Source organism: Sapajus apella, unplaced genomic scaffold (genome assembly GCF_009761245.1).
Source record: "Sapajus apella isolate SASKATOON/1434 unplaced genomic scaffold, GSC_monkey_1.0 scaffold33, whole genome shotgun sequence".
NCBI lineage: Eukaryota > Metazoa > Chordata > Mammalia > Primates > Cebidae > Sapajus > Sapajus apella.
This window is the reverse complement of record NW_022436973.1, coordinates 10,226,971-10,239,382: the sequence shown is the minus strand read 5'-3', so window position 1 is coordinate 10,239,382 and position 12,412 is coordinate 10,226,971. Positions and strand designations below refer to the sequence as shown.

At 54.4% G+C, this 12,412-nt stretch overlaps 1 protein-coding gene across 1 annotated transcript in view; it reads left to right on the top strand.

Annotated features, from left to right (window-relative positions):
* Nucleotides 1–1,408: 1,408 nt before the first annotated feature.
* Nucleotides 1,409–12,412, top strand: part of BPIFB3 (BPI fold containing family B member 3) — a 19,205-nt gene continuing 8,201 nt past the window's right edge. Inside the window, exons 1-8 of the mRNA XM_032294895.1 lie at nt 1,409–1,624; nt 2,608–2,764; nt 5,077–5,181; nt 5,607–5,747; nt 7,501–7,564; nt 9,309–9,369; nt 11,236–11,327; nt 11,445–11,624. Of these exons, the coding sequence (XP_032150786.1) occupies nt 1,513–1,624; nt 2,608–2,764; nt 5,077–5,181; nt 5,607–5,747; nt 7,501–7,564; nt 9,309–9,369; nt 11,236–11,327; nt 11,445–11,624 (912 nt within the window). The 5' untranslated portion in view covers nt 1,409–1,512. The remainder of the gene's footprint in view (nt 1,625–2,607; nt 2,765–5,076; nt 5,182–5,606; nt 5,748–7,500; nt 7,565–9,308; nt 9,370–11,235; nt 11,328–11,444; nt 11,625–12,412) is intronic.

The following is a 12,412-nucleotide window of genomic DNA, read 5'->3' as shown; positions in this document are numbered from 1 at the left end:
AGGAACCGACAGGAGGCCGGGAGCCCCCACCTGTCCCTTGTGGAGCTGCAGGAGCAAGGGTAAGGCAGCCTGAGGCAGCCCCGGGCTCGTCCTGATGCCCGGCATTGACCCCACCACCTTCCACCCTCCCGTATGGATGACGGGCACAGAAAGAACTCGCCCTAGGTGGATACTGAGGGTACCGAGAGGGTGGACGAAGAGAAAACTGTGTTACAGATGTGGGACCCAGAGACGAGCCAAGACTTGTATACATTCAGGGCAAGAGGGTGGGCTGGGGCTCCCTGTCCATAGGATGACCCTAGGGAGGGGGTTCCAGGGGGGCCCATTTTTCTCTTGGTGAGTGACGTACTGCTGAATTTATGCCCCGCTCCCACAGCAGACACCTCTTCTGTCACACAACCACGCACAGAGACCCTAGACACAGTCCCTGCCTTCCTGGAGCTTACAGGGAAGAGAAATGAGAAAGATAGACTCATAACTGCAAATGGAGATCAGCACCTTAGAGTAAATATCCCAGGTGATGTCTAGTGACAGATGGATTTCTTTAGACAAAGTGAAGGAGGGAAGCCTCTCCAGGGAAGCAACACTAATCCGGAACCTGAATGATAAGGAGTCACCCATGCAAAGAACCAGGGAGGAGGCTTCCTAACAAGGAACCGCCTGTGCAAAGGCCCTGGGGTAGGAAGGGGCCTGGCCTGTTTAAGGTCAAGGAGGTCAAAGAGGCAGGCAGGGATTTTGTGGGTAATGGCAAGAAGCTTGGGTTCCGCCCCAGGGCAGTGGGGAGCCAGTGAAGGGTTTAAGCAGGAGTGATGGGTGGGCATAGATGGATATGTGATTGGGTGGGCAAATAGGAAACTCCTTAAAGAAAAATCCCACTCTCTGAACTTAGCAGATTAGCCATGCCCCCACCTGCCACCCCATTCCCTTTTCAACAAGATTTGGGGGGCGGTGGGGGAAGGAGAAAGACAGGACACGTTGTCTAAGTGCTGGGTGTCCCCAGTCAGCTAGGCCCTTCTGAAACAGCTTCATGAGCCAGTAGGAGGCAGGTCCCGGAAACAGAGCTCCCATCCTGCTGTCCTGGACGCGGAAGTCCCTCTGTCTACAGCTGTCACTTCGGACACCGGGCCAGACTCACTGGGCCACTGAGGACTACGACTTTTAAGTCAGATGCACTCAGGCTTGAACTCTGACTGTCTCTGACTAGTTCTGTGGCATCGGTCTAGTGCCCTGCCCCTTTCAGTCTCAGTTTTCCCATCTGAGGAATGGAACCCAATGAGGGAGAGGCTTGGAAAGAGCCTTGGAGACGAGCTCATTGGCAGCCGCACCGCGCCACCTATGTGTTAGCCCTGCTTGCATTTGGGAGGAGGCTTTCCTGAGAGTGAAGCTGGATTTGGGCTGTGCCAGGTGGGCAGGGAGGGGGAAGGATGGTGATGGGAACAGAGAGGGGAAAGGCTTGGGCAGGAGGAGTGTCTCAGAGTTCTCCTTCTGCCTCTTATAGGTTGGCAGCCAGCCATGCTGGGCCTGTGGTCCCTGCTTCTGTTCTGCGGCCTGGTGACTCCATGCCAGGGGCTGCTAGAGACAGTGGGCACGCTCGCTCGGATTGACAAGGATGAGCTCGGCAAAGGTGAGCCCCAGGTGGGCAGTCTGTGAGGGGACTGCTGCGATGTCAACGACTCAATCTACGGGCTTAGAGCGTCTGCTTTAAGAGCAGATAAGAGCAGGTTGTGAATCCCAGCTGCTTAGAGGGCACGTTCACCTGGGAGCAGCTGTGCAAGAGCGAAGGTTCCCTCGCAGGCCTGAATGGGTGACAAATTCCCTCGCCTGGGAGGTGGACTGGGTGACACAGGCTGAGGCTGTGTGGGGACTTCGTGTGGCTCAGGGACAGGGATGGGAGGAGGTTGAAGAGGTCAAGAAGAGGGTGCTAGCTAGGCCAGGGTCTCCGCCTCACACCACTAGGGTAGGAGAACTCTACCTGGCATTTGGTACTACAGAGCCCAGTGGCTCATGGTGACAGTCTCAGGGATGGAGTAGATGGGTCATGCACAGGAAATGCTTCAGGGAGGCCCCCTGGCCTGCCCCTACTTCCACAGGGCTGTCCCTCCATCCTGCCCTTCGCACGGTCTGCAGAGTCAGGCCTGGAATGCCCAAGAGAGAAGCAGGGGCCATCTCCTCCAGCTTGATCGAGCCTGGTGGCTACAAGGTCCCCCTTTGTTGCCTTCCCTTTCAGTGCTACAGGATCAGGAGCCACGTTACACTATTGGCCCCAACCCCATTTGCTGTGTGACTTTGGGCAAGTCTCTGCCCCTCTCTGAGCCTTAGATTCCCCCCCTGGCAAAATGAAGGGATTGTCATGAGATTTGCTCATTCATTCTACAAACACTTACCACGTACCTCCCATGTGTGCCAGGCAGGGAGGGTGGCACAGGCCCTGCGGGAGGAGCAAGAGGCTGTTATGGCTTAGTGGGTTCCACCATTTGAGTGTAACCTCTGGGTTAATTCCATCTTAAAAAAGAAACCTACTCAATCTCAGAGGAAGGAGGCAGCTGCCACGGTCCTGGGGAGAAGGTTGGAGTTTCTAGTACCTCCCTGCTTCCACTCCCTCTGCAGCCATCCAGAACTCACTGGTCGGGGGACCCATTCTGCAGAATGTGCTGGGATCTATCACAGCTGTGAACCAGGGCCTCCTGGGCTCAGGAGGGCTGCTTGGAGGAGGCGGCTTGCTGGGCCATGGAGGGATTTTTGGCATTGTCGAGAAGCTCTCTGGGTGAGTCCCCTCATGGGGGCCTTTCAACTGCCCACCGGCTGCATGTGCACAGGAAGACTTGGCTCTGGGTCTGGGAATGGAGGAGAGATTGGCTCTTTTTAATTTGTCTGACAGGCAGAGAGGGTGGTGTGGGAGACTGGTGATCCAGGTCTAAAAACGATGACTCTACTGCATGCCTGGCAGGACAAGAATGGCAGAATGCCACTGTGGCTGAGCGCTCTCAACACTGGTTACTCACTGTGTGACTTTGGGCAAGTTGCTTAGACTCTCTGGGCTAATCTAGCTATCTGCATGGCTCCCTCTCTCAACTTTCCCGGGCGTCCGTTCAAAAGGGGTCTGCCCCGATTAGCCCTTTCTTAGCCCCGCCATACATTTTACAGGTTTGTTTTTTGTCTCCTTTGCTAGATTATAAACCCCAGGAGGGGTAAGATTTTTGTTTGGCTTGTTCACTGCTGTGTCCCCAGGATCATAAGTAGGGACACAGTGGATGCTCAAAAAGTATTGTTTGTTTGTTTGTTGTTTTGAGACAGTGTCTTACTCTGTCACTCAGGCTGGAGTGCAGTGGTGCAATCTCGGCTCACTGCAACCTCTGCCTCCTGGGTTTAATTGATTCTCCTGCCTCAGCCTCCCGAGTAGCTCGGATTACAGGCACCCACCACCTGCCGGGCTAATTTTTATAGTTTTAGTAGAGACGGGGTTACATCATGTTGGCCAGGGTGGTCTTGAACTCCTTAGGTGATCTGCCTGCCTCAGCCTCCCAAAGTGCTGGGATTACAGGCATGAGCCACCATGCCTGGCCTCAAAAAATAGTTTTGAATAGATGAATGAACAGCATCACATTATAGCTAACACGTATTAACTCAATGACCACCTATTCAGGGCTTTCTGTGTGTCTGGGCTGTGCATTGGAAATGAATTATCTCACTGAGCCCAGAGGTAGGACTATTATGAACTGCATTCACATGTGAGGACATAGAGGCTCCTGGCAGTGAAGTGACCCGCCCAAGCACACCCAGCTAGGGGAGAAGGGGGGAATGTGTCTGTGTGTTTCATCACAGCCCATGCTGCCTGGCCTGGTCCAGCGGAAACCAGTCTATGGTTGGCAGGCAAATTAGGGGAAGGTCAAACGACAAGGCCCAGGAAAGGCTGAAGCCCAGCATAGGGAGCAGGGTCACTGGACAGGAGGCAATGGAGTGCCGGGAGCAGAAGGGCGGACGGGTGTTCACTTCCCAAAACAGAACATGGTGTCTGGAAGGCGGGCTGGTAAATGCTGCTGCTCGAGGTTCACGATGTGTCATTCTGCGGTCAGTGTTGTCAACGTCCCCATTTTACAGATGGGGAAACTGAGGCACAGAGCAGCAATGTGACTTGCCCAAGGCCATCCAGTCAGTTAGTGGCAGAGCTGGAGTTTGAACCATCTGCCTTTTACACGGTGGCCAGGACAGTGAGTTAATCCGTGGCAAGCAGCTGAAATAGAGCCAGGCACACAGCAAGTGTTGCATAGATACGATTATTAATACAATCTTCACTCTCCTCCACTGTGGAATCCCCCTTCTCAGTGAGGGTGGAGCCTCAGACATGAACCTGGCATTGTCCGTGCCTTGAAGAGCCCCTCATAGGTGGTAGAACCTGACAGCGAAGGTCCCATGAGCTCAGGGCAGTGATGGAGGTGGCCCAGGCAGGGTGGGACAGCCGCTTAGAGGGCATCTGCCCAAGGCAGAAATCCGGGATGGAAGGCTTCTTGGAGGAGTGGATGTGAACTGGGAGGAGTCAGCAAGCTGAAGAGGGAGCAGAGTGGGAGGAGGCTCCAGACGGGGGAGTGGCCTGGGCAAAGACCCGGAGCTCAGAGAGCAATGACTGTGAGGGGCTGTGCTTGAGAACCCACCTGGGCTGCATTTGTGTGAGCGTGTGGGGTGTAGCAGGGGACAGCGTCACGACCAGAAACCAAACCAGGGCTGAGACTGTGGGGACAGGGTGGGGAAAAACTTTAATTCCTCGAGCCTCCAGGGGTGATGATGATAGGACATTCGTTGAGCACACACTGTACCAGGTTCTGCACTGGAATTATCTCACTTGTCTTTGCAGCACCCCTGTGAGGTAGGAACTAGTATGGCCCCACTTTACAGATAAGAAAACTGAGGTCCAGAGAGGTGAAGTATTAGCAGCGAGGCCAAGGGCTCGCAGTTGGCTCTGTGGGTTTGAGGTGAGATGGGGACACCACTAAGAGCCACTTTGGACGCCTCCTGGTCTGGGATGGTGCAGGCACGGGGGATGTCTGGAGTGAGCAATGCTCTCCCTGACTCCCATCCCAGTCTGAAGATTGAGGAGCTCACGCTGCCGAAGGTGTCACTGAAGCTGCTGCCGGGGTTTGGGGTGCAGCTGAACCTGCACACCAAAGTGGTCATGCATTGCTCTGGGTGAGTGTGCCCTGGCAACCTCTACCCTCCTGCTTCGAATCCCACCCCTGCCCTGCTGGAGACTCCTACCCTGTTATGCCCCCACTCCCACCCCTCTGAACCCCCCATTTCCTTTCACCCTACTTCCTTCCTAAGGGTCTGCCAATCCTACTGTTTCCCCCTGGATTCCATGCCATTACCCTTCCCCAGGGACTTCCATTTGTCTCCTCCTCCAGTCCCAGACCCCACCGCCCAGGCTCACCGGAGAGGGCGGGGGAAGAGGATTCAGGGAAATGCAAAATGAGGCAGGGAGGCAGAGGCTGAGAAGAGGACATGGGGCCTAGGCCACTTGCAGGGCCACCCCACCCGCCTCTGCTCAGGACCCGTCCGACCCTGGTGGGTGGGGCCTGGCTGCCTGGCCACGCCCCCAGGGTCCTTTCTTGCAGCCCTCTTGGGGGCCTCCTGCAGCTGGCGGCGGAGGTGAACGTGTCGTCGCGGGTGGCGCTGGGCATGAGCTCGCGGGGCACGCCCATCCTTACCCTCAGGCGCTGCAGCACGCCCCTGGGCCATATCAGCCTGTTCTCGGGGTGAGTCTGCAGGCGTCAGCCCGCAACCCTGACCTGCTCGGGATCATTTCGCACGCACCTGAGTGTCTCCCGGGTCTCCCTGGAGTTGCCAGGTGCGTGGGCCTGAATTCATCCCACCCCTGCCTGCCCCGCCGGGTTCAACCCACTGTGCAGAACGACAGACTGAGCCCCACCCCGACAGGGACTCCGGCTCAATCCACAGCTTGCAGCCACCCACTCCTGGGCATTCCCCTGGTCTGGTTGCCCGGATCCTGCCATCTTCTCTCTCCCAGATAGAGTGAGCTCGGGGTTGGCTGGGGTCCCTCCATCTGCGGGATTTCAGCCCCTGCTCTCAGCACATGAGAGACTCAACTCTGCCTCAGATTTGCTGGGTGATCTCATGGAGACCCACTGCTCATTCTGGGCCCTAGTGTCCCCACCTGTATATGTGCAGCTGGATGTGATGATTTGGAAGGCGCTGTGACCTCAGTCTCTCCCCAGGGGCTGTCCAGGTGGCACTCCCTACACCTTGTTGAATCATCACTTTTTTTTTTTGAGATGGAGTCTTGCTCTATTGCCTAGGCTAGAGTGCGGTGGTATGATCTTGGCTTACTGCAAACTCCACCTCCCAGATTCAAGCAATTCTCCTGCCTCAGCCTCCCCAGTAGCTGGTATTACAGGCGCCCACCACCATGCTAATTTTTGTATTTTTAGTAGAGATGGGGTTTCACCGTGTTGGCCAAGCTGGTCTTGAACTCCTGACCTCAAGTGATCCTCCTTCCTTGGCCTCCCAAAGTGCTGGGATTGCAGGCATGAGTACAATGCCTGGCCTCTGAATCATCACTTTCATGGACCATGGAGGCCCAGAGGGCTCCTCGCCCAGGGTCACATGCACAGATCCGGCAGGGATGGAGAAGGGCTGCTCTCTGGCTGGGTCCAAGGCCTCTGCCAGCACTCTGAGCCTGCCCCTGGCTGCCGCCCACTTATGTCTCCCACTTCCGTTTCCACCTTCCAGGCCCAATCCCAGCCCCTGCCCCATCTTTGTTGGGTAACTCTGAGCAGTGGAGGCGTCATCAGGCAGCTCCATGTTAGCTCCCAGGAACAGGGTGACCGGCTTGCCCCTGTCTCCAGGAGGGCCCTAAGAACAGGATTCCATGCAAGGGCTTTGGGCTCCTTAAATTCCAGCGGTTTCATCCCATTCCTTGGGGATGGAGGGGTCCTGGGGAGGAGTGGAGCCCAGGATGGTGTTGGTGTCCTGTGGTTGGGGCTCTGTGGTTGCCACTCTGCACCCACATGGTCTCCAAGGAGACCTGAGCCCATCTACATGCATTCATCTTCAGCCTGTCATTCATTCATTCATTCATTCTTCATTAATTCACCTAAGAAATACTTGTTGAACCCCCACTCTGGGGGCCCAATAACCATTGTTCTGGGCCTAAACGTCTCTTATCTACAAATGTTGGGGGGACAAAGGAGACAGACACTTACTGAGCATGGATTGTACAACGGCCACACACACACTGCCATATCACCTGGACAGCAGTAACTCTCTAAGGTGGGCATTGTACAGTTGGAGAAAACGAAGCCGTCCCCTTGGGTGCCCTGGGGAGGTAGAGCCAGGATTTAACTCAGATCTCGAAAGCCCCAGCCAATTCCACCCCTAAGAGAAGAGACAGGAGGGATCCGGAGCGCCCAGAGCCCCCTGCCGACCCTGTCATCCAGGTGGAGCTGTCCCGCCTAGCAGCTGTACCCACACGTGTCTCTCTCTGCTCAGGCTGCTGCCCACACCGCTCTTTGCGGTCGTGGAACAGACACTCTTCAAGGTGCTTCCGGGACTGGTGAGTGTGGGGGCCATGGGCCAGCATGCCCTCCCCTGGCCTGGGCCTCTTTCCCTGCGGGGTTTTGGGTAAAGTTGGGCGCCAGGCGGGATTAGGCTGTACTTCCCTTCCACGCCCACCAGGTAATCCCATCCGGGCCGGCTGACGGGCCTACTGGGCGTGCCTGCTGGTCTGGGGGCGGCTGACACAACCCTTTCAGACTTTCAAGCCCGAGTGAGCGGTTCCAGGCGGCCTGGGTCCCCTGCTCCCAAATCGGAGGCTCCTTCCTACCCCCTGCTCTGTTTCTGCCATTTGTATTAGTACTGACTTTATGTTTTCCTTTAAATGATCACTTAATGGTTTTAAACTGAACCCTCTGCTCGGCAATCGTGTCTAGGAAAACATGTACATCTATTCATACATACATCATAATTCAACACATTAAGATTAAAGGATGTCTCTCCATGGCCTGCTCCAGACCATCCTCTCCTCCACACTCAAGAGCTGCTCTGGCCCAAGCCCCATGTCACCGAGGGGGAGGGGAGGGCCACACAGACAGCAAAGGGCAGTCAGGCCTCCTGACCCCACGGCCTGGCTGGCTCTCCCTTGTACGTTCTTGTGAACGTGCGTGGGGGCGGCAGAGGAATGGGAGCCTGGGGTTGGCAAAACTGCGCTGGGCTTGAGGAAGCCAATTTGAAAAAGAGGCTTAGCAGGAAGAGGGGCCCCTAGGCAGGACCATGCCAGGCAGCTTTCCACCAGGGGTTGAAGGTGCATTTCAATTGCAGCCCCTAACTTGGCCTCTAGGGCAGTTGGCCAGCAGCTAGTTTTGTGTGACACAAAGAGGTTTTTAAAATGAGCCTTCATTGCCAGCATTCAGAGATTGAATTCTCGGAACAGTTCAGATTTCTGGCTTCTGTTGTGCAATTAACCCCCCTGGCTGCCTGATACCTCCCTCCTGCAAGAGGAAAGTACCTTTCTCCACCCCCAGCACAGCCCCTCTGGTCTCCTCCTCTCATTTCTGTGACTTGCCTGATCCCAGAAGCCTTGGAGTTTGGGGCCCCTCACTTGACATGCGACAGCCCTCTTTTGTCTCTCTGCAAACAGCTGTGACCTGGGACAGGTCACCTTCTTCTCTGGTCTCAGCTGGAGAGTGAAGGGCCTGGAGTGGATCCTCTCTGAGGTTTCCGCTCCAGCGAGTTATGGGACTCAGGTTCTGTGAGTCCGAGACTCGGATTCCCGAAGTTGAACCACTTGCTCCCTGTTCTCATAGCACAGGGGTTAGGAGTGAACAGGTGGTGATATGCCAGCCGGACACCCCAGATGCAGGCCTGACTCTCTGGGTGGCGGAGAGGAGGTGCCCCTCTGTGGGGTCTTGATCCTAGGCTTCTAATGCCCACCAAGGGTGGCAGCGGTTGGCCTATGACTTTTTAGGGAACCAAAGCCACTTCTTCCTCCTCGGGGGAAGGCCCTGTCCACATGCCCAAACCAGCCTCTGGAATGTGTCTCCCCCGGTCCCCAAGCCACCTTTGGGGATTCTCTAATGGGGCTCTTGTAACCAAGGGAAGCCAGCTTGCGGGCCCACTCAAACCAGTGACACCTCAAGCTCCAGCCCCTCCCCTGCCTCCCACCTGCGTGTCCCCTGTTTCCGCCTTCTGCCTTGCCTTGGTCGCCAGCACCGCCTAGCACCATAAAGCATTTAAAGAATAAGCAGCTGTCCCCGAAGCAGGCTCTTCTTTGTCCCGTAACATTCGTCTCCCCGACACAGCTGTGTCCTGTGGTGGACAGTGTGCTGAGCGTGGTGAATGAGCTCCTGGGGGCTGTGCTGGGTAAGTCAGGGTTCAATGCCCTTCTCTTTGCCCCTTCTACCCCTCCTTATATGACCCCAGTGGGGCAGGGTACTAAGGGGAGCCGGAAGGGGCAGGATCCCGGGGTCTTCCAGTTCCTCCTCACACTGACAGGCTTTGAGGAGCCTCACGGAGGAGGCCTGGGCTGAGGCCACCTAGCGGGGCATGCAGACCGAGAGCCATCAGTTCTCTCCATGTTGGGAGCTGCAGACCAGCATTTATTGAGCACCTAGGGTGCACTTAGCACTCTCAGAAACAGGGAATGTTGGAAACAGATGCTCAGTGCTGCAAAGAAAAATCAGTACTGAGACAAAGGATCTTTCAGCAAGGTAATTTTACTTTCTGCAGAAAAGGTGCTCCTGTTAGCTGTCTTGCTACGAGAGTACAACAAACAAAGGAAAAGCATACGTATTTATCTTTTTTTTTTTTTGAGACGGAGTTTCGCTCTTGTTACCCAGGCTGGAGTGCAATGGCGCGATCTCGGCTCACCACAACCTCCGCCTCCTGGGTTCAGGCAATTCTCCTGCCTCAGCCTCCTGAGTAGCTGGGATTACAGGCACGCGCCACCAGGCCCAGCTGATTTTTTGTATTTTTAGTAGAGATGGGGTTACATATTTATCTTTTACACATCTGGGGTGGGCTTCACTGCTGTGTCTGACCTCCATTGGTTGGAGCCAGACCTCACATTCTAAACTAAAACTTGATTGGCTAACAACTTAAAACTTTTTTGCGGCCGGGCGCGGTGGCTCAAGCCTGTAATCCCAGCACTTTGGGAGGCCGAGGCGGGTGGATCACGAGGTCAAGAGATCGAGACCATCCTGGCCAACATGGTGAAACCCCGTCTCTACTAAAACTACAAAAAATTAGCTGGGCATGGTGGCACGTGCCTCTAATCCCGGCTACTCAGAAGGCTGAGGCAGGAGAATTGCCTGAACCCAGGAGACGGAGGTTGCGGTGAGCCGAGATCGCGCCATTGCACTCCAGCCTGGGTAACATGAGTGGAACTCTGTCTCAAAAAAAAAAAAAAAAAAAAAAACTTTTTTGCATAGGTAAAAGTAATGGAGAACAAAAAGGAAGTCCAAATGAGGAAGGGGCTATAGGAAGTTGCTTTCGAAAGGACTTAGAAAAGTCATAACATAAATATCTTTGTTAAAGCACAAGGACATAGAATGTACTTCTTCCTTCATTTCTAACTGCTACATAGGCTGGGGCTTAACAAAGAGTCACTAGTAAAAAAGCAAGAAGGCTTCGAAGAAAGTTAACCTTTAAAAGAGACGATTATTTTGAACATTTATTATGATTATTCTTTAACAAGAAAGGAAACTTTGAAGAGGAACTTTTCTACTTTCTGCAGGGAAGATGTGGTTATTACCTGATCAGACTAGCTGACCAAGGCCCGGAGAGCTCAATTAAGGAAACCAAGGCCCCCCAGCCACAGCAGACCCTGTCTCTCTGCACCTTATGGAGACACGGGTGCCTTTCATGTTCATAAAATGGGTTTGGGAAAATACAAAAAGGCACAACCAGGAAAAGAATAGAAACTTGGGCTGGTATGTCTCTACATGTGGAGTTACGTAAGAGAGGCAGGGCAGTGGTGTGTTAGCGGCACCAGCCCTGGAGAACAGGAATCCTGGTTTTGAACGCTGTGATTGTGTGGCCTTGTTGTGGTGACTTCCCCTGTCTGAGCCTCAATTTCCACATCCATAAAATGGGGATGACAGTAGCAGCCAAGCAAATGCCTAGTAGAATGCCAGACATTCAGCAGGTACTCAATACATGGAAATAGGGGCTATTATGATTGGGAACTGGGCTTCTAGGGTTGCTCTCAACCCTCCTTTTCCCATGCAGGCCTGGTACCCCTTGGGGCTCTCGGGTCCCTGGAATTCTCTCTGGCCACACTGCCTCTCATCTCCAACCAGTACATAGAACTGGACATCAATGTGAGTGACCAGAGGGGCCTCTCCTGTGGCTGGGGGTGGCTAGATAGGGGCTGCCGGGTCAAGGCTGGTGGGTGAACATCTCAAGACCCTCCTCGGCCCTGTTTCCTGCCCCTGCAGCCTATTGTGAAGAGTGTAGCTGGTGACATCATTGACTTCCCCAAGCCCCAGGCCCCAGCCAAGGTGCCCCCCAAGGAGGACCACACATCGCAGGTAGTAGTGCCCCTGTACCTCTTCAACACCGTGTTTGGACTCCTGCAGACCAACGGCGCTCTCGACATGGACATCACCCCTGAGCTGGTGAGCATGGCACCTGGGGGAGCTGGGAGGAAAGCTCCCTGCCCTGCCGTGCCTTGGCATTGCTAGTGCTGACCTGGGCACTGATCAGCCTTGCTGAGCCCTCTTCTCTATAATGAAAGGGAGTTGAACAAGTTTAGAGCATACGCTCTGCTGTTGTCCACTCCCGTACTTGGGGGAGACATTGCTAATCAATCGTGGCCCTCTACCTGATTAAACCAGGCTGGGACCTCTGAATCCTTCTCAACTTGGCCCTCCAAGAGGTCACGTTCAATTGGTTAGGACTGGCATATGGAATGAAGCCCACTTTCCATCCCTGCATCAGATGAGACTTTCTAGAGTCTAAGCCCAATTTCACACTAAAGTATGAACTGCTAACGTTTCCACTGCTTTCTCAAGAGCAGATTTGAATGGGAGAAAAGAAAACTAGGAAAGGTGGCTCATGCCTGTAATACCAGCACTTTGGGAGGCTGATGTGGGAGGATCACTTGAGCCCAGGAGACACCCCATCTCTACAAAAAATACAAAATTAGCCAGGCATGACGGTGCATGCCTATGGTCCCAGTTACTTGGGAGGCTGAGGAGGGAGGATCATGTGAGGCCAGGTCAAAGCTGAAGTGAGCTGTGATTGTGCCACTGCACTCCAGCCTGGGCCGCAGAGTGAGACCTTGTCTCAAAAAGAAAGAAAGAAAGAGAGATAGAGAGAGAGAAAGAAAGAGAGGAAGGAAAGAAGGAAGGAAGGAAGAAGGAAGGAAGGAAGGAAGGAAGGAAGGAAGGAAGGAAGGAAGGAA